General features: G+C 41.2%; 2 protein-coding genes across 7 annotated transcripts; one reads left to right on the forward strand and one right to left on the reverse strand.

Annotated features, from left to right (window-relative positions):
• The first annotated feature begins 314 nt into the window (after positions 1 to 314).
• Positions 315 to 12039, forward strand: LOC143740869 (uncharacterized). Of its 6 annotated transcripts, none has more exons than XM_077233453.1 (23): positions 337 to 659; positions 1619 to 1951; positions 3661 to 4128; positions 4228 to 4367; positions 4590 to 4794; positions 4886 to 5006; positions 5533 to 5723; positions 5889 to 6030; positions 6220 to 6864; positions 6958 to 7047; positions 7135 to 7253; positions 7333 to 7452; positions 7541 to 7588; positions 7976 to 8059; positions 8146 to 8208; positions 8756 to 8816; positions 8912 to 8962; positions 9052 to 9096; positions 9164 to 9225; positions 9509 to 9561; positions 9646 to 9686; positions 9786 to 9939; positions 11120 to 12039. In XM_077233453.1, exons 14-23 carry the CDS (start codon positions 7983 to 7985, stop codon positions 11347 to 11349), a joined length of 837 nt encoding a protein of 278 aa, XP_077089568.1. In that variant the 5' UTR covers positions 337 to 659; positions 1619 to 1951; positions 3661 to 4128; positions 4228 to 4367; positions 4590 to 4794; positions 4886 to 5006; positions 5533 to 5723; positions 5889 to 6030; positions 6220 to 6864; positions 6958 to 7047; positions 7135 to 7253; positions 7333 to 7452; positions 7541 to 7588; positions 7976 to 7982; the 3' UTR covers positions 11350 to 12039. The 6 variants fall into 6 exon arrangements, with proteins under 6 accessions (XP_077089224.1, XP_077089568.1, XP_077089134.1 ...); XM_077233019.1 differs by having other exon boundaries at positions 592 to 659; positions 4902 to 5006; XM_077233270.1 differs by having other exon boundaries at positions 636 to 659; positions 2339 to 4128; positions 4902 to 5006.
• A 4061-nt stretch (positions 12040 to 16100) lies between these two features.
• Positions 16101 to 20914, reverse strand: gig2q (grass carp reovirus (GCRV)-induced gene 2q). The gene is made up of 2 exons (XM_077236677.1): positions 20334 to 20914; positions 16101 to 16388 (listed from the first exon to the last, which is right to left on the reverse strand). Exons 1-2 carry the CDS (start codon positions 20805 to 20807, stop codon positions 16236 to 16238), a joined length of 627 nt encoding a protein of 208 aa, XP_077092792.1. The 5' UTR covers positions 20808 to 20914; the 3' UTR covers positions 16101 to 16235.
• Between the last annotated feature and the right edge of the window lie 542 nt (positions 20915 to 21456).

The raw sequence follows: 21456 nt of genomic DNA on the forward strand, positions 1-21456 counted from the left end.
TTAAGTTTTAGGCCCTTTTATGGTTGCAACACGCCACAAAACATAGAATAAGACGAGTTCATTTCCGGCCAGTATTCCCGCTCTGTTTGCGCAAACATGGCGGATGTCAACAAAGACAGATGTAAGTGGACAAAGCAAAAAAATGCTTCAACCAAAGGGTTTCCGTGAAGTGTCTCTGAACCACGATCTCCCAGAACTGATGAGAAGCACCTGGCTGCAGCCTGCAGATTTGGGCGGGGGTGCACCTGGGGTGGGGCTGCACGTGCAGCCCCGCCCACAATGCTTCTCATTGGTTAGTTGCAAAGTGGTGACGTAGAACGAGGCGGGGCCGCACCTGGGGTGGGGCTGCACATCTCTGCCCATAGACATCATATGATGTCTATAGGCTTGTTCGACTTGAACCGGCGCTGCACAGACCGATCGGTTTATGACATCAAAGTACCGCGAGAGCGATTAGAGAGCAGACGGCTCCTTATGCTTTTGAATCGCTCTCGCGGTACTTTGATGTCATCAACCGATCGGTCTTTGCAGCGCCGGTTCAAGTCGAACAAGCCTTATGTCTCTACCCACCAACATCTCTTCTCATTGGTTAGTGGCGTGAACTCAACTCATGACGTCGGATCTATCATGGTTTCATTTCCGCTGTTCATCGCTGCATGGTGAGTACAGGCAAGCTACTCTTTTTTTGTTCTAATTTTATGTACAATTTTTAATTCTGATGTGGCGTTTAGTGTGATGTTAAAATGAAGTGGTGTAAAAATAAGATCGTGTAACTTTATTCACCATATCACACAAATAACTAGGGCAGTGTTTCCCAAAAGCATCGTAGGCGTGCGTGTGTGTGTGTGTGTGTGTGTGTGTGTGTGTGTGTGTGTGTGTGTGTGTGTGTGTGTGTGTGTGTGTGTGTGTGTGTGTGTGTGTGTGTGTGTGGTGTGTTGTGTGTGTGTGTGTGTGTGTATGTGTGTGTGTGTGTGTGTGTGTGTGTGTGTGTGTGTATGTGTGTATATGTGTGTGTGTGGTTTTGAAGGGATTAGGATAAAGTGTTAAAACAAGGCCCTTAAAAAGAAATACAGTGGCGAAACTGAACCAGGAGAAGAAAAATAGGATTTACTAGTAACACTAGGTTATATTATTATATACTTATATACTAAGTTATATTGTTGGACTTTTTTTTCTATGAATAAATTGATTAAATGTAAGCTATTTTGATATTACTGTTACTAATAAGTATACATTTATTTAATTGAACATTAAACTACATTCAATAGTAATACAAATTCAACAAAACTCCTTGAAAGTAGGGCTTGTTTTATATATTGCATACTGTTACTTATACTTTTGCTGCTATACAGTATATGCACTGTCCAATCCTTCTGCTGGAGGGCCACTGTCCTGTAGAGTTTAGCTCCAACCCCAGTTAAACACACTTGAACCAGCCAATCAAGGTCTTACTAGACATACTAGAAGATTCCAGGCAGGAGTGTGGAGTCAAGCTGGAGCTAAACTCTGCAGGACAGTGGCCCTCCAGGAGCGACTTTGGACACCCCTGCACTAGAGTAATAAAATAATAAAACATTTAATGCTATTTCTGATGCTCTATACTTCTTTCTCTTTGCAGATCCTTGGCATTGTCATCCCCATTTATATTCCCTGTGTACCATTTTTGCTATTTACTTTATATTATTTTTGTTTTGCTGTGTAAATTATTCTCTTACTCTAATCCTCCATCTCTCTCACCTATTTTTTGTTGTTGTTTACTTTATAACCCAAAGGCTCTTTTAAGAGCCATTCCCCCCTGCAAAAATGCACACAACTGTGTTAAGCAAGGGGGAGTGTGAGCAGTATTTAAAAGACTGCAGTAGTAAGTGCCCATTCTGCCTGTACACCAGCATGCCACAGCTGATGTATTACCACATCAAAAATCATTTTCAGTGGGCAGTGCAACATCATGGTGAGTTTAACAGTCTTTTGCTTATGACACTTTATTTAGTTTAAGTATACTATAGTGCAGAACCAGCCAATAATGCACTGTGCATGCATGCTTCTGATTTCATTGCTTTTGAATTTGTAATATAATTTTAAATGAATTTGTAATTGAATTTTAAGGCTTAGGTAAACTTCATTTTCTGCATTCCGCACATTCACAGTTTGAGTGTGCAAACATCCAAAAGCATATTCCATTTACCATGGGTCTTTGTTGCTCAAATCACAAAAACATGTGCTTGCACGTGGATGGTGCTAATGACAGAAAATCTGTCTTGCGACTGTCCACCGTCCAGAGCAAAATGCAAACAAGTGAAGTTTAATTTCATCAAACCTTTTTTCCCCCCTCTTTCAGATTTCACCATTATAAAATGCAGTTTAAAATGTCGGGCAAAGTCCCATTTTCACTGCTGCTATTGTTCAGCAACTGTGATAACTAGGGGAAATTTGCTGAAGCACATTGCCAGCCATCCTTCACCACCAACCCGGCCTCAGTGCTCCTCCTCTGTCCCGCAGCCTCAGTGTTCCTCCTCTGTCCCGCAGCCTCAGTGCTCCTCCTCTGTCCCGCAGCCTCAGTGCTCCTCCTCTGTCCCGCAGCCTCAGTGTTCCTCCTCTGCCCCGCAGCCTCAGTGCTCCTCCTCTGTCCCGCAGCCTCAGTGTTCCTCCTCTGTCCCGCAGCCTCAGTGCTCCTCCTCTGTCCCGCAGCCTCAGTGCTCCTCCTCTGTCCCGCAGCCTCAGTGCTCCTCCTCTGTCCCGCAGCCTCAGTGCTCCTCCTCTGTCCCGCAGCCTCAGTGCTCCTCCTCTGTCCCGCAGCCTCAGTTCTCCTCCTCTGTCTCGCAGCCTCAGTGCTCCTCCTCTGTCCCGCAGCCTCAGTGTTCCTCCTCTGTCCCGCAGCCTCAGTGTTCCTCCTCTGTCCCGCAGCCTCAGTGTTCCTCCTCTGTCCCGCAGCCTCAGTGTTCCTCCTCTGCCCCGCAGCCTCAGTGTTCCTCCTCTGTCCCGCAGCCTCAGTGTTCCTCCTCTGTCCCGCAGCCATGTGTTCCTCCTCTGTCCCGCAGCCTCAGTGTTCCTCCTCTGTCCCGCAGCCTCAGTGTTCCTCCTCTCTCCAGCTGCCTCAGTCACCTGCCATCCTCCCAAAATGCTCAGTAAAGAGGACTGTAACTTGCAGCCAATGTGATTTGACCTTGCTTGCCAAAAATCTACGAACTCACATTAGAAGACATCACACTGAAAAGGAAAATGCAATTACTCCTGAGAGGCACTTTCAATCTCAGTGCATTGATGAAAAAATTGGAATATTTGCCATTGAAAAGGCTTTTCACGGTCAAGCAACACCCATACATGTAATAAAAAATACTTGGGGCCCAAACTATCGCTCAGCATGTGAACTTGACCAGTGTATTTTGAATTCAGAGTTTGCCCATAACACTGGGATACTGCCTTTTGAGTGTTGCCATGTCAAATCACTGTCTTTTTGTAAACAAGTTTTCAACCTCAATGATGCACTGACAGAGAACAGTCTCTCTCAGCTGGTGCTGCAGAAGTGGTTTGGTGAGGCAAGAAAAGCCCAGCTGTTAAAGTTGCAGCAAGAGGCAAATACTGCAGAGACACCTTTGTCTTTTCATGTCACTGTTGGAGGTCCATCAACAAAGCATTTCATTTCTGTATTTGAACCAACAGTGTCCTATTACAGCAGGATGGGAAGAGTTATGGTGGCTTATGATAAAAAGAAAAATAACTGGCATTGTCCTTGTGCCCGACCTCGCCAATCATGCATTCACAAGGCTACAGCAAAGTGGCATCTTTTCCAGATGATACCACAACTCTTCAAGAGGGTCAAGAGTTCAGAGGAGGTTTTCAACACTGCTCATACATGTAATGATGATGCCAGCGGTCAAGATCTTTCATATCCCCCCAACTCTACCACTGTTAAAAGGATGATGAAATATATGCTGGAAAATAAGAAGATTCCAGTGGAAATTCCACAGACCATTATGCAAAAGTCAAAACATGGAAAGGCTTTTAATAATTTCCCAAAACATCTTGTGCCTGAGGAAGTTGAATGCGGAATATGCAAGGGAGTTTTGAGTGAGCCAATGATGATAACTTGCCGGGCAAAGATCGTTACATTCAATGGAGTGATTCAGGGTATGACATTTGTTTAATTCATATTGCTTTGATCAATATTTTTTATGTTGTTGCTTTGATAGATATTTATTTGTCAGTAAATAGTCTTTGCTTTCTCAGGTGTATCTACTTACTACAAGCTGTGCCATAAATGCAACCTCACATACAGATACCAAGAATGGAGTGACGGTTTGCACAACTTCAACGATAATGTAATCGTCTCGTTACATTTGTGTGTGGTTTTGCGAAACTCTCTACAGGTACAATATTAGAAAATAATACCTGCTATTTTACTTGTGACTAGCAGGACTCTTTAACTTTTTTTTTTAAACACTTGTAGTATTATTATTGCTAATGACTCAGATAGGACATACATTTGATATTCACTTGGGCTTTAAATGACTAGAACGTCTTTTATAAGTTGAGGGCTCTTATTTTTATTTTATTTTAACCATTTCCCCTCCTTTTTGTTGTCCTTCCAGAATCACACAGCTGTAGGTAGGGTTGTGCAGACAATTGAAGCCACAGAGGGAGAGTCCTTGCCCAAAGGTGACCTAATCATGCAGGCGTATCTTCACTTTGAATCCTTATGTGATCTGGACTACATTTACTCCTGTGTGTCCTGTGGATACAATCCATCTACTGTGATTATGGACCTTCATAAAAAAAGAGTGTTCAGCATCCCAGGTAAGTAAAGTTATTGTAGTTGCATTGGTTCCTATCATAGATTTATGTTTCGGTTTAAATAAATAATTCACATATTTGGCTTTGAATTAAGTTTCTTTATATCAAAGTGAGTGAAATTCAGTCTCCACCTGCGACCTATGATGGTCATGTTGACATAGAAGAATTTTGGGATGCAGTGGCAATGGACATGATAAGCAGAGGGTTTTACCCAAGTAAGTTTCTTATTTGTCTCTCACATAGGGCTGCATGATATTGTGATATGGTTTAGTGTGATTAATTTATTAATTTATTAAATTATTTAAATTATTTGGAATTATATTATGGAAATATTTCCATATAACAATGCAATATTTGCAACAATTTTCCAAATTTCCAAATATACAAAAATTTTCACATGAGGATGCATTTACTGGAGAAGCAAAATCACTTGTTTTCTCTTTGAAATAAGTTATTTTTTCTTATCCCACTGCCAAATATTTAGCTTGTTTTAATCATAAACGCACTTAATTTTGGAATTAGTTTTAGAAAACAAGACTTGCTGTTTTGCTTTTCTACCAAATGCGTTTGAATGTAAGATTTATTTTAATATTTAAACTGGAAAACAAGATAAAAAAATACTATATATTATATATACAGAAAAACTAAATATTGCACTTTCGTTTTTTTCCAATATCATGCATTGCTAGTCTCATTTTGTATGGTTTGCGTGTTGCAATAAATAGCTGTATTTTTCTCAAGGTGGCAAAGAAAACCCATTTACAGTTTCACCTAGTTACCACAACTGGTCCCCATGGATAGGTCCAAAAACAAGGGAATCGGCCATGGTATTAAACACAGAGAGTGCAAAGGTTAAGTCCTCAAATGATGGAAGTGACATTGATGTGCCTTTTACTGAGGAAAGACTTGGTGATGAGCTGCTCCACCTCAAGGTAAATAGTTGTTTAAATTGTTCAGAAGGGTTTTACCACATTAAGCTATTATTACACTGTTGGCTGCATAGCACAGTGGTATGTATAGGGTCTCTTCATAAATATTATAATTTTATAGTAATTTATTTTTGCTGAACCTAATCACAAATTTGCATATTTGATCAGGTTTTCGATTTGAAAAAGCTGTGTCGACAGTGTGGGGTCGATGATGTTGGATCCAAAATGGATCTCATTCTCAGGCTTCGTAATAAAATGTCAAACAGAGTGACTTACAACAAGGTGTTTGAACAGGTGTGGGGTGCTTCTGGTGAGTGATGTTTTTTGTTACTCAATGAAGTTAACAATACAGTACTACAAACATTAATGAAATATGATATGACAAACTGCCTAAAGCAGCAATTACTCGTACCTATATCATTTCATATGTGTTATTGGAATGGTTTCACTGATCTTTCAGAAAATGTAGTTTTCATTCAATTGTTTTGTATGCTTTTAGGTGGCCTGGGTGTAATAATGTGTCCTTGTGGTGTTGTGTACTCTATTAAATTTAACTTGAGAGCAGAGAGTCCCCGTGACTTTGCAGACCTTCTCTTGTCTTGGAAACACTTTCCAAATATCACAATTTACGATTACCCTAGAGGATTAGTGGCACACACTAATAATCGAAAACCACTTCACCCACCTTTCCATCCCTTTGAGGGCAGAGTACAAGACCCCTCCTCTGAAAACATACAAAAAGCAAAAGAAGGAAAGCTAAAGGTTCATCTTCCCTGGTTGACTCACAAGAAAAAACCTATGGATCCTGACTGCCACCCATTGACAGCGTCCTCAGAGCACTATTGCCTGTGTGATGTTTTCCACCAAAGCAATAGTAAAGACAAGAGAGATGTGCTGCGCACTATTGGTCTTGTACCAGAGCTGGCTGGAAAGATCAATAGTCAGTGTGCCGAGCAGCTGTTTTCTGAAGTAAAGAGAAACAATTACTTCATGAATATGATAAGACCTTCTGCACACATTTTTGCTCGAAACATCCTTCACCACCGGAATCTCACACGGAACAGGAAGAAGTTGGAACAATTCAAGAAATTGTTCAGTGGCAGTCCTAATTTGCAATTAGACTCCAATGGAAAGGTCATACTTGGTAATGTATAAATATTCTATTAATGTGCTGCATGTGAATAGGTCATTCCAGTCAATTAATTGTACTAACTATATCTTTATAACACCTGAGTAGGAGCAGAACCAGAACCAAATGTGGGACCAAATTATTCAAAGACAACCCAAACTTTGAATACAACTCTGAATGAGAAGGAAATGCATACAGGTTGAGGTTGTTCTTTAACTCATTGAAGATTTGCTAACATTTTAAGTGAATTATTATTATTTTTTTTTATCTTTTACTTATGTACAGCTGTCCAGTCGCAGTGTGACCCTAAACTTTGTCGAAGTCCTGTGGTAACAAGCCTGAACATTGTTAAATCAAGCAAAACATTTTGGGGGACCATGCCAAATGAGGGGCAACAGCAGTTGGTAAGTGATTTTCAAGGATTTTATCTTTACAAAATACTGTTCATCAGCCTGAGCATTTATGTATTTATCTGAATGTTAGATAAACAATGCTTTGGATGTCAGAAAGTGCAAAGATGAGCTATTGGCAACTGTATACAACACAACGCTAAACCGATCAGACCTGTGCTGCCTGGGACTGGAAAGAGACGTTGAGGGAACGGTACACAGTTCAAAGACATTATATTTTAATATAGCAATTAATGGTGAAAGTTGTTTATATTGAGTTTCTATATTTTATTTAAACGCAGATTCTCAACTGTTGCCTGAAAGTGGTAGAGACCATAGCAAAATCACAGGTGAAATAGTCAAAATAATATTTTGTGCTCAATTTACTTTAGCTGCTTAAAGGGATAGTTTACCCAAAAATGAAAATTGTCATCATTTGAGTTTATTTCTTCTGTTGAACACAAAAGATGATGACGACTGTTAACCAAAGAGTTGCTGGTCCCCATTGTCTTCCATTGTATTGTAAAAAAATATATATATATGGAAGTATGTACAGGTATAATCATACACCAAAATTTTAATTTATTGGTGAACTATACATTTAAGCAGCCCCTTAGCAGAAATATACATACTTTTGTTGATGTGCTTACAGCGGTCAGAATGTTAATACTCCCAGATGTTGTATTTAAAATTCTCAATTTTGCCTTAAATTAAAGTATGTTCAATTTTCCATACAGAATGTGAATGTTTTTTCGGCCAGTTCACATCAAATTGAAACATGGCCAAACAGGACTCTTGAAGAGCAACTTCTACACCTGCCTGTATGTATTATAGTCAGTTCTGTTTAATATGAAACCCAGTCAAAGTTTCTAAATTTCAGTGATGACCAATATTATTTGTTTTCAAGCTGGATGAAAACATCGACTGGTTTATCTTCCCAACATGGATACCAGGGCATTGGATGGTTTGTGTAAGTCATTCTGAATCTGTAGTGTTTACCTGGGATAACTTATGTCTGCATAATTTTTAGATACTATTTGATATATTAACTGCAATTGTCTTTCGGTATATATATTGTGACATATCAACAGATTATGAAGCCTGGAGAGCATGACATTTTTTTCCTTGATCCTCTGCACGGCAAAACATTCAATAAGGAAGAATACATGCTCATCTACAGGTTTTTTAGTGCACTATTCGGAGTTCAGACATTGTGGTCGTTCCTCCTAACCACATTTTTGATATGATTGTGGTCGTTCTTAACCACTTTTTGATAAGATTGTGGTCGTTCTTAACCACATTTGAATACAATTGTGGCCATTAACATTAAAGGTTTTTATGTGACTTGTTCATCTGACTTAGGATCTAATTTTTTTACAGATCACTTTTTTTGTAAAGTGTCAATGAATATGATCATATAATACTCATGCCAAGTTCTGGTTCTGCCTCACATTTCAGTTCTCTTGTATTGTTTTGTTTGATGCAGTGCAGTAACTGTTTTGTCTTTGTCATCACAGAAACATTGCACAAATCATGTCTCCTGGGCCTTGGCATGAATACTGTGTCGATGATATTACGGTACCAATATTCATTTAAATAAATAACTGTAAAAGCATTGGAAATTGTTTTATTTTTTCAAGGTGGATTGACTCTGTGCATGGCAACATTAACAGGGCCTTCCACGACAACATCAAAGCAACAGCTGTGGTGTCTTTGTCCTAATGGTAAGTTTATAAAGCTGATGTGTTGCTTACTATGTGTTTATCCAGTATATGTATCTGAGCAAATTTATTTGTAATGTTTACCATTTCAGTATTCACTGAGCTTTGTGACCGCAGGGGCTTTTGATTTTACAGAGGTAAGTGAAAAATGCAATGGAAACCCCCCATGTTATTAACCTAACTGATTATTTATTTTTAACTTAGCCTGACATGCCTTGCATCAGGAGGTGGTGGTGTCTGCTGCTTTTGGAGAATTTCCCCTTGAGGTTTGTTTTCTTCCTTTTTTTGAATCCACATTTGAACTTGCACTCTAATTTTTGCTGTTCTGTCACACTATACGTACTGTTCATTGAAGTTTCAATTACCAAATGCTTAAATTTAGCAGTTTAAAATAAATAATTGTTTTTAACCATAGATTGCTAATAAATTCATTACATGTATCAATCTAAACAAGTGGATTTCAATTATGGTCCTGGGGATGTCATTAAGAACAAACTGTCTAAAATTGTTTAAATTGAACAAAATGTTTAAAAATTTTAACATTTAAAGGTCAGACGCTGAAAGAAAGCAACTCCGGAAAAAGAGGAGAGTAGAGAGAGCAGGTATTGGTTCCCACCTTAAATCTTGAACCGTAAATAACAGGGATTTGAAAATGATGCTACTCTTGTTCTTACCCTCCAATTTAGAGGTGATGGAAACCCCCCTGCCCATTGATTCTTTGACCAAGGTAAGCGCAGTATAAACTCCTGTCAATCTATCAGTTACCCTTTTTAATAAGTCATATTTAAATTTACATTTTGGACTGACTGTTGGCTACTTTGAACAGATGCCACCTGACATCCTGTGGCGGATCCTGATGGGAGTCGTCACAGATGACGGCGATGTGGCTTTCTGGAGACTTTCACTGACATGTAAGGTTTTCAGGGACGTTGTCAGCGATCCCAAATTCAGAGAAGAGGCCCACTTTGTATGGCTGGACAGTAAGTTTTTTTAAACCTAAGTTGTGAGTACTGTAAAAGGTACTTGAGAAAGTCTGTCCGTCCATCTATTTCTGTCTGTCTGTGGAATCTATCCATCTATCTGTCTGTTCTTCCTATCTATCTGTCTGTCTGTCTGTTCTTCCTATCTATCTATCTGTCTGTCTGTTCTTCCTATCTATCTATCTGTCTGTTCTTCCTATCTATCTATCTGTCTGTTCTTCCTATCTATCTATCTATCTATCTGTCTGTTCTTCCTATCTATCTATCTATCTATCTATCTATCTGTCTGTTCTTCCTATCTATCTATCTGTCTGTCTGTCTGTCTGTTCTTCCTATCTATCTGTCTGTCTGTTCTTCCTATCTATCTATCTATCTGTTCTTCCTATCTGTCTGTTCTTCCTATCTATCTGTCTATCTGTTCTTCCTATCTATCTATCTATCTGTTCTTCCTATCTGTCTGTCTGTCTGTTCTTCCTATCTATCTATCTATCTATCTATCTATCTATCTATCTGTTCTTCCTATCTGTCTGTCTGTCTGTTCTTCCTATCTATCTATCTGTTCTTCCTATCTATCTGTCTGTCTGTTCTTCCTATCTATCTATCTGTTCTTCCTATCTATCTGTCTGTCTGTTCTTCCTATCTATCTATCTGTCTGTCTGTCTGTTCTTCCTATCTATCTGTCTATCTATCTGTCTGTTCTTCCTATCTATCTATCTATCTATCTATCTGTTCTTCCTATCTGTCTGTCTGTCTGTTCTTCCTATCTATCTATCTATCAGTCTGTCTGTTCTTCCTATCTGCCTATCTGTCTGTCTGTCTGTTCTATCTGTCTGTCTCTATCTATCTGTCTGTCTGATAAACTGTATTGCCTTCAAAACTTTCAGCTTAAACTATTTTGATCTTCAAACTGAAAACCTTCAAACTTCAAGCTTTCAAACTTTTAGGATAGGCTTTCTCAAGCCAAATTAAAGTTTGTTGACAAACCTTTTTTTTAAACAAAGTAAGTCTCTTAGGTACTTTACAGACAAAGCCAATAACACTCAAGCATATCTTGTCTAACATTTTCCTATAATATGTTTAAAATGTATAAAAAAGAAATTCCTTGTATGACTCTGTACTATGTTAATGCCTTTCTTCAAAATGATTCAATATTGTTTGTTCTGTATTTTATCTAAATTAGGTGTTGTGAACTGGAGTGCCTTTTCCATAGAATATAGGCAAGAGTTCCGGGTGCCGTACTCGTTGACTCTGTGCTTGCACTGCACTGAAGTATACAAGGACTGCCCACCTGGATATGTTGGTGATGGCAGAAGAGGAGTCCTGCGTGCATTTTATTCTGAGAAGGAAGTTGAGGGCTATTGCTCGGTTGATTGTTTTTTCAATGATGGAGGGGAATTTCAGGCTGAGTAGATTGTGAGTGTACGTGTGAGTGTACGTGTGAGTACGTGTGTGTGTGTGTGTGTGTGTGTGTGTGTGTGTACGTGTGAGTACGAGTGTACGTGTGTGTGTGAGTGTACGTGTGTGTGTGTGAGTGTACGTCTGTGTGTGAGTGTACGTCTGTGTGTGAGTGTACGTCTGTGTGTGAGTGTACGTGCACCTGTGAGTGTACGTGCACCTGTGAGTGTGCGTACGTGCACCTGTGAGCGTGCGTACGTGCGTGAGCGTGCGTACGTGCGTGAGTGTACGTGTGCGTGCGTGCGTGTGTGTGTACGTGTGTGTGTGTGTGTGTGTACGTACGTGTGTGTACGTACGTGTGTGTGTGTACGTACGTGTGTGTGTGTACGTACGTGTGTGTGTACGTACGTGTGTGTGTACGTACGTGTGTGTACGTACGTGTGTGTGTGTGTACGTGTTTTCCCTTTGAGTGCACGTACGTGTGCGTGTGTACCTGTGAGTGCACGTACGTGTCTGTGAGTGCACGTACGTGTCTGTGAGTGCACGTACGTGTCTGTGAGTGCACGTACGTGTCTGTGAGTGCACGTACGTGTGTGAGTGTGTACGTACTTGTGTGTGTGTATGGTTGATGTACGTGATTATCTGTATGTGTGCATATCTCTTTACACAATTATTCTTGTTTTGAAATAAAAGTTATCACTGGTATGAGTTTGGTTTTTTGAGTTGGCATGCATAATATGGGATACAGAGATTGACAATGTTTAAAGATTGTTTAACTACAAACTACTTTACTGGCATAAATGCACAAAAATAAACAAGAACTATTACAGAGGAATGATTAAAATAAGAAATATAAGGTGCCATTAATGTTTACAGTAATTTTGTAATTTACATAGTGAAGTGCAACAGAATGTGAAAAACTTTTAAAATACTGCACAGATATTACACCATATATACTCTGTGATTCCTTATAAGTTTACCTTAGATCAGGCATAGTTATGACTATGGATATGTGCTCTACTCCTTTTTGCTACTTTCATTATTACTTTAGAGTTTAATACCTTAAACCAGTATCATTTTATTAAAGTATTATTTCAAATTTGCGCATGCGTTTTGAAGACGCGTGACGTCAATCAACGCAAAATAGCGATTGAGTTTTCAAAGACCGCATTGTTTTCAACAGTATTTCCTGTTTACCGTGGCGTCGACGTCATTACTGTGCCACTAACCAATGAGAAGCGTTATGGGTGCAGCCCCGCCCCAGGTGCGGCCCCGCCTCGATCGACGTCATCACTTTGCCACTAACCAATGAGAAGCGTTATGGGTGGGGCTGCACGTGCAGCCCCGCCCCAGATGCAGCCCCACCCCGATCTGCAGGCTGCAGCCAGGTGTACTTGGAACTGATGGAGCGCTGTCGTTCCCACACCACAGGCTGCCTCCGTTGTCGTCGGGCATACGTGCATCTGCATCATCATAGCAATGTGTTTATAGAGTCGTTGCTTTCTTATGTTAGGTTTGCTTGTTATTACGTGGCATGGTTGAATTCTAATGTAGAATGCGGTGTGTTATTTCTTGTTAACAGACTGCGGAGCTGCTAAGTATAACACACCGTTGCCATGGACGCAGTTCAGAGACGGAACAGACTATTTTCTTTAGCAGAAGCACTACTCGTTTTAAATCAATAAACTCCTTTTTAAGTTAATATTTTGTGTCAAATTATTGATTTATATGGTAGGTAGCCATGTAATAAGCAGGATAATGTATAGCGAGGCGGTTGTTAGCGAATACAACCCCTTCAGGCTAACAACCGCCTGGCATATACATTTTCCCTTACATATGTCGCTATCAGCTGGCACATAAGCACTATTAGGCTCCGTTTTGTCTAGCAAAACTTTGTTCGCAAAAGTTTGCTTGAATGTTGTTCGATTCAGTGCGAAAATGAATGGAAACACCTTAAAATGTCTCAAATCAATTACCAATTTGATCGCAAAACAGCATGTGACGTCATTACGTACAGGTATTTATTCGCTTTAAAGCCGCTGGATGGAAACACACTTTCACCAGCTTTATTCGCATGAGTTTTTTTTTACCGAACTTCAGATAATTCGGTTGACAAGAGGATGGAAACATGACAATTGGAGGTAGCCTATCGCACACCGGATGCGCACTTTGTCAGTTTATGGCCAGCAATATTGTAATGTTTAAGGACATTATGGAATTAAGATAATCTCTGTAGGCTACTATGTTACGATTGTAGGCTACTGTACAATTAAATACAACCGGGGGGTCCTTTAACTGAATGAATTGAGAATATCACCTGAAAATCCGATAATATCAGCAATTTTCATTCAAGCAGCTGATTTCTGTAAATGAATGTAAAATAAATGTATATTACAGCACAGGTTGAAGTCAGTACATTAACGACGATTTGAGACAAATAAATGTAAATTTAATATAAACATACGTAAATCGCGCTCTGTGGCACGTCAGGATTTTAAACAAGGTCCTATAGTCGTAGCTGGGCGCCGCCGGTGTGTGTAAGTTACACTCATAGAGAATAATGTGTTCGAATTTTAAAAGACATGGCACTCGGCGCTGCGCTTCTCGTACGGTGTGCGACCCCTTTTAGGAAATGGACAGCCGCCGACACGAACGCACACACCCATTTACTTGATAATAAAGCCGTAAAGTAGGCTATCTTTCAACTCAGCACCATAGCTCAGGACAGCGGCACTTCTCACAAATACAGACAGGATTGGAGATTGAAAGTTTAACTGACACGTAACCGCGATCAGAGGCGTTTTCATCCGAGAAACGCTGTGATTGGTGGATACGATATGGAGCAGGCGACTGACAGCGACATAACCAATCACAGTGTGACAGACGCTTCACATAGCAGCAACTGCAATGTTTAATTTTAAATGAATGTAGCCTACTGGCAGTCTGGCACACACGTGGGTGCTCGGGATTTTCCGTGGGTGCTCCGGGGCTCGAGCACCCCGGAGCACCCACGGTATCGGCGCCTATGCCCGTAGGTTGGAGGTTTCGATTCTCAATTCTGGCAGGAAATCACTGAGGTGCCCTTGAGCAAGGCACCTAACCCCCAATCGCTCCCGAGCGCCACAGCAAAATGACTGCCCACTGCTCCGTGTGTGTGTTCACTACTCACTTCTATTAATGTGTGTGCACTAACTGGAATGGGTTACATGCAGAGGACAAATTCCAGTATCTGGTGATCATACTTGGCCTTCGCTCGTCACTTTAACTTATTCAGGCTTATTTAAAATCTAGTCTTGTTCCCCATGCTGGATGTCCCACACAAAGCCTAATATTCCATTGGCAGGCAGCAGCATAAAACAGTTTCCGCATTTACCAAAGCATTTGATTTGATTGCAAGCTATTTGAGACTCCCCAAATGTCACAGAATATTCTGTATAGTGGTGTAATGTCAGTTATAATTTTGATAATTTACATGATGAAATTCAAGTAATGAGCATCGTTCCCATAAACTATCATTTTAATTATAGAAGACTGATACATGTAATTTAATATACATTGAAGCTTTATGCATGGTGATAATTTTATTCTGGATTTATAGTATCTGTCTTGCTGCTTAGGCCAAAAGTAATATAGATTTGTTTTAGAAAATATTCAGGGATCAATATCTGCTAACACTTTATTTTGATGCTTACACAGCAGACACTTTACAGAAGTAACTCTTCAACTTATTCTACTAACCCTATACCAGTCTACTCTAATGAGTGTTAGTTGACAAGTAGTTGCAAAGTTCTTATAGTTAGTAAAATGTCTAGTAACAAGTGGACAACCAAAATAAAGTGTAAGTGAGGCTGGAGTCATAAATGCATTGAGTTCTTCTATACAATGTGTACTTTCAGTTTCAGTTGGGTGTTGTCAAGACATTAACCCTCTGGGGTCTAAGGGGTTTTTGGGGTCCTTGAGGTGTTCTGACATGCTCTGACATTTGTGCTAAATAGTTATAGTTATATATAGTAATAGTTATAGGTAAATAGAAATAGTTCATTTCAACAAGTGAAGAGTCACTGACTCATCCATTCAGTACGAGCCTTTACGCTTGGAAAACCCCCAATGCTGTGATCGCTTCTGTGATATAATATCTGTGTGACTCAATGTGACTTATGCAGTTTCTCTACATGTTGCTATGCAGAAGAACCAGTTAAACTCAGAGAAACATGCACACAAATTCCACTCTATTCTTGTAAACAGATTTAGACTGAAACATACAGGGCCATTCATGGTAGGAAGTAAAAAAAAAATTATATATAGCAATAAAAAAGAGCAAAAGCAACCAAATAAATAAGTATGTCCAAATTTCCATTTTATTTGATTTTTCCAAAAATGTTTCTACTTTTTGACAATAATTGATAAAACAATATATAATAAATGAAATAAATGAATATGTTAATAATAATGACAACAAAACAATGACAAGAATAGTACTAGTTGTTTGAGAAACAAGTGGAAATGCAAATTTATTTTCATCTTTGTTTTGCATACATGTACGATTCTCACAGTGCTTATCAGGAAACTGTTATTGAAGAAATTACAACAGAGACATGCAAATATACGTTTTTATTGAGTCTCAAAGTCTGATTATTCCACTTTGCTTAAAAAAGTTCTCAAAATAGACTCAAAGCACATGATGACATACATACATAAATACAAGTAAACCGCTATAGGCCTATTTATATTTTTATATGTTATGATTGAATGATTTGTTCATTCATTCATTCAAAAAAGATTTTTACAGGTAAACAGTTTGGCAAAACTCAGTGGAAAAGCATATTTACCGTTTACATTATATTGACACTTTTTTGGTGCCAGTCAGATTAAAGTACCAAAATAAAGCTGACAAAAGTTAGTTAGTTTGGAATAATCTGTAGAACCGTGATTCGGCTTGGATCATAAATACAGTCCTCTTCTAATCCACTGGATACCATTCCACAGTTTGACGGGACCCATGCAGTGTGATAATCATGTTGATGCCAGGTTTTCTGTAGGGATGACCCTGACAATCAATCTTCTTCACTTTTCCCACTCGAACACTTACTTTAAGAATGGCCAGCTGTTCTCCTCTAGCATTCCCAGGGTAACGAGAAGCTATCTTTTGACTCCGGCTTAATTAAACTCCGTAACCTAGCATGCCATCCGAAGAGGGTCTGAATCCTTCACTTCGGATCTTCTGTGCGTTTGCCATCGTAGTGCCGTGGTACATGATGTATGCTTTCCGTCCAGGATACTTCTGTATTCCAGTGCCATAACCATTGTCCCCCATGGCAGTAACCAAAGCACTTTGAAGGTTTTCACATATTTGATAATTAGTGAATAACCATATAAAAAATATGCAGTTTGAAAATATAAACGTTATGATGAATGGACCTTGTGAACTACACAAATTATGTTGTGAAACTTTCTGTCTACATCAAACTTAGTTTTCTGCATAATTTAAAGCTTTAAAAGCTTCATTTAATTTAGCTGAATAAAATTTAAGTAAAAATTTGTTTTAATTTAACTTACATGCTCAGGAGCCTTTTGGTGCCAAACAGCCTCTAAAGAGTAAAACTTTATAGAACGTCTCGGTTACGTATGTAACCCTAGTTCCCTGATAGGGAACGAGACGCTGCGTCAAACGCTGTGGGAACGCCCCTGCGTTGTGCGTCATGAAGCACGTATGGAATCCGCCCAATGGAGAGATGGAACGTCATAGGCGGGTGATGTCATCGACCAGAAAACTATAAAGCACCCCATAAACACAAGCCCAACAGCTTCTGATAGGCCTGAAGGAAGCACTATGCGGGAAGGCCGGGAGTATGGTGGAATGACGCAGCGTCTCATTCCCTATCAGGGAACTAGGGTTACATACGTAACCGAGACGTTCCCTTTCAAGGGAACTCGAGCTGCGTCAAACGCTGTGGGAACGCTAATACCCACGTCGCCATAGGACCAAGTGACCGCCATGTGAGAACTAGCGCACAGAGGACGAGAGCACCTGTGCCCCAGGGGTAGAACTTAAGTCTAGGTCGTAGAACTTAATGAAAGTATGCGGTGAAGACCATCCAGCCGCATCACAAACGTCACTGAGGGAAACTCCTGACAGTAAGGCTTTAGAAGCCGCCATACTCCTGGTAGAGTGGGCTCATACAGCCAAAGGTGAAGGCTGACCAGCCGACTCATAGGCAAGTGAGATAGCCTCGACCACCCACTTGCTCATTCTCTGTTTAGACACGGGACACCCCTTCTTGGGTGGCCCAAAGCACACAAATAGTTGTTCTGACTTCCTCCACAGGGCAGTTCTGTGGACATAGGCGTCTAACGCCCTAACAGGGCAGAGTAAATTAAGTTTCTCCTGGTCAGACGACAGAAATGGAGGAGGACAAAAGGCCTGCAGAACTGTAGGTCTAACAACATTAGTAGGGACCTTGGGAACGTAACCTGGTCTAGGATGCAGAAAAGCCTTAACCATGCCAGGCGAAAATTCCAGGCACGAGGGTGAAACCGACAGAGCCTGTAAATCTCCGATTCTCTTTAGTGAGGAGATGGCAAGAAGAAAGATAGTCTTAAACGTGAGAAACTTCTCAGGAACTTCTTTGATAGGTTCAAGAGGAGGTAGGGAAAGACCTTCTCATACGAACTGCTGGCCTCAGCCTCAGTGTGCCACGAAGGAAATGAGTTATAAGCGGGTCTCTCCCAAGAGAAACTCCACTGAAAGGGACATGGTAAGCAGCCAGTGCCGCCACATACACCTTTAGTGTGGAGGGGGATAGCCCTGTGGAGAAGCGCTCCTGCAGGAATTCCAGCACTGCACCCACTGGGCAGTTAACTGGGTCCTGCAGGTGCTCTCCACACCAAGAAGTGAAGAGTTTCCACTTCAAGGCATAAAGCTTCCTCGTGGATGGAGCTCTGGAGTGAAGAATGGTCTCAACAACCTCGGTTGAGAGACCAGAGTTCATGAGCTGGGCCCCCTCAGAGGCCAAGCCCACAATACTGGGCGGGGGTGAAATATCATGCTGCCCGCCTGAGAGAGTAGATCCCTCCTGACCGGGAGCTCCAAGGGAGAGCCTTCCAGGAGAGAAATCAGGTCCGCAAACCATACTCGGGCCGGCCAGAATGGGGCTACTAATAGTAGGCTGACCCCGTCCCGGCGATTATTATTTGTAATATAATTTACAATTTATAAGCCGTGATAGATGATGGTCCTGCGACAGCCCTTAGGCTGGACGACCACTCGTGACCGCCCCCCACCCTGTGAGGGAAGCATCCGTCGTTAGCGTTACGCGACGACAAAGAGCCCCCAACACAGGCCCTTTGAATAGGAACCAAGTTTCTTTCCACATGACCACAGCACGAAGGCAGCGGCGCGTGACTTTGACCGTGCAGAGCGGATTTCCCCTCGGGGAGAATCCCTTGGTCCTGAGCCACCACTGTAGCGATCTCATGTACAACAGGCCGCAAGGTATAACATCGGACGCTGCTGCCATCAGACCCGACAGTCTCTAAAACTGTTTTACAGTGGGTAGCTGGCCTAACTTTACTTGTTTCACAGCTTAGAGAATCGAAACGATGCGGGTCGGAACGAGTCGCGCCTGCATCGAAACCGACACCCAAACGACACCCAGAAAATTGGTCTTCTGAGGAGATAATACACTTTTCTTTGCGTTCAGCCTTCTGTTCTGTCTGAGCTAAAATCAACCAATCGTTGATGTAATTGAGGACACGAACACCCTGAAGCCTCAGGGGCACTAGTGCTGCGTCCATGCATTTCGTGAAAGTGCGGGGAGATAAAGCTAGGCCAAACGGAAGAACCCTGTGCTGGTACACCTCGCCCCCTAAGGCGAACCTCAGGAACTTCCTGTGTTGTGGAAGGATGGAAATGTGGAAGTACGCGTCCCTTAGATCTATCGTGACAGACCAGTCCTCGGATCTGATTTGTGACACGATCTGCTTGATAGTGAGCATCTTGAATTTTGGCTTCCCTACCGAGCGATTCAATAGGCGCAGGTCTAAAATTGGACGCAACCCCCCATCCTATTGTGGAATGATGAAATATCGGCTGTAATAGCCTGACTCCACACTGGGAGGAGGAACCCGTTCTATAGCCTCCTTTTGAAGGAGTGCTTTCACCTCTTGTTCCATAACCAGAGCCTGCTCGGGGCCCACCACTGTAGGCAGAACCCCTCTGAATCTTGGTGGACGACACCTGAATTGGATAGCATAATCCCTTTCTATTGTCTGTGGGGTCTATTGTCTGTGTCGGTGTGGACCACCCTCAGTGTCCTGCGCACCGTGGCGCCAGGACTTCTTCTTAGCCGAAGCATTCTTAGCTAATATAACTGTCCTCAGATCAGTTCTATTACTGGGAGATTTCGGCTGAGAGTGCCACGGCTGAGCCCACTGTCCTGCAGGGGGAGCACGAGACGCGACACTCTGCTTCAGCGCCCTATATGATGAGCTCACAGACGGCCGGGGCTGCTCCCGCCCAGCAGCCCCAGGGACATGAATTTTTAAAGGGAGAAATTTCTTAAAAGCTGTTGTTTGCTTTTCCTTCTCCTGGAATTTATCGATGACAGAATTTACAGCATCGCCAAATAAACCCAGGGGGGAGAGAGGAGTGTCTAAAAGGAAAGCTTTTTCTTTTATATTTGTCCGATTTAACCACAGATGTCTTTCTGCGGCCACCAGAGCTGCCATAGATCGACCCACTAGCTTGGCCGACTCTCTGGTTGCGCGCAGGGATAAATCAGCAGCCTGACGCAGTTCGCGAACCACGTCAGCACTGACCTCCTCACTCTCACTCACGTCCCTCAGCAGGTCAGCCTGGTATGCCTGCATAATAGATATAGTATGCAGACATGACGCAGCCTTACCCGCCGCCGAATACGCTTTACCCATCACAATCAGAATGTGTGTTTTTGAGTGAATTCATTTATTATTGAAGTGTTCATTATTTTTCACAGAATCTACCAGAATCGGGGGTTTTGAATGACTTCCAGCACTGTGATTCGGCTTGGATCATGCACACAGTTCTCCTCTAGGCCACTGTTCACCATGCCACAGTTAGGAGGAACCCACGCTGTGTCATATCCATGTTCATACCAGGTCTTCTGTAAAGGATGACCCTGGTAGTCGATCTTCTTCACCGTGCCCACTCTCACGCTGAGTCTGAGAACAGCAAGCATCTCCCCATTTGAATGCAGAGGGTAACGGGAGGCTTTTTCAAAGCTTCTAGTGACATAGACTCCACGACCCAGCATGCCATCAGCGGAAGGAGAGAAGCCCTCGCTCATGATTCTCATCGCATTCCACATTGTAGTGCCATGATACATTATGTAGGATTGTTTGTCACTATGCCAATTTGGTTGAATGTCAACAAAGAAACACCCAGGGCACACACAACAAGAACAAAAAGAGCTCACAAATACAGATGTCCGAAACATCTTGCTGCTGTATTCCCACGACAGTACAGACGTCTGGTAAACAAACCTTCAGATAAATGTTGTAATAGATTGGTTATTTTTGTGGTTTGCTTAAAGCAGGGTTGTCCAAAATCTTCAATACTCTCAAAATAAAAATTCTGTTATCATCCAATTATACATCCATGTCATTTCAAACCTGTATTTCTTTGTTTGCTTTTCTTTTTTCTTTTTTCACGGTGGAACAAAAATTAATATATTTAGATTTTTGACTGTTTTTGTGGATGCAATGAAAGTCAGTGGGGTCTAAAAACATGGTATTATACAAACAAATAACATGAGACATTTTTGCAAATAAATTTCCCAAAGTATTGTTTCACAGAAGACTGGAAGTCAGGTACAAGGAAAAGTAAACAATGACAGAATTTTTATTAACTATCCCTTTAAACATAGCACAGTCCATACTTTTAACACGTTGGTCTATTTTTTCCCCCATAATTAGCAATTTGCTTATAGTAAATTTCGGAATTTGAAAGAACACTTTTACAGAGACGTAATAACTTCAGAGCATTACTGAAGTGAATCTAAAGATAAAACTAGTTTTGATATTTGGAGTATTGCAGTATATGCTCTAACCTTATCTCCACTTTTTTTCTTTAGGTTGCAAATATCC

Source organism: Siphateles boraxobius, unplaced genomic scaffold, assembly GCF_051911475.1.
Source record: "Siphateles boraxobius isolate OS27281-9 unplaced genomic scaffold, OSU_SipBor_1 1, whole genome shotgun sequence".
In the NCBI taxonomy this organism is placed as follows: Eukaryota; Metazoa; Chordata; class Actinopteri; order Cypriniformes; family Leuciscidae; genus Siphateles; species Siphateles boraxobius.

What these genes read in the sequence shown, in the direction of transcription:
- LOC143740869 (XM_077233270.1), top strand. Translation starts at nt 3,015, where the DNA reads ATGTGTTCCTCCTCTGTCCCGCAGCCTCAGTGTTCCTCCTCTGTCCCG. An exon ending in CAATGGAAAGGTCATACTTG is followed by an intron (nt 6,865 to 6,957) that starts GTAATGTATAAA and finishes ACACCTGAGTAG; the next exon opens with GAGCAGAACCAGAACCAAAT. An exon ending in AAAGAGACGTTGAGGGAACG is followed by an intron (nt 7,453 to 7,540) that starts GTACACAGTTCA and finishes ATTTAAACGCAG; the next exon opens with ATTCTCAACTGTTGCCTGAA.
- gig2q (XM_077236677.1), bottom strand. Translation starts at nt 20,807, where the DNA reads ATGTTTCGGACATCTGTATTTGTGAGCTCTTTTTGTTCTTGTTGTGTG. An exon ending in TTCAAAACCCCCGATTCTGG is followed by an intron (nt 16,389 to 20,333) that starts TAGATTCTGTGA and finishes GAAGAAGATTGA; the next exon opens with TTGTCAGGGTCATCCCTACA.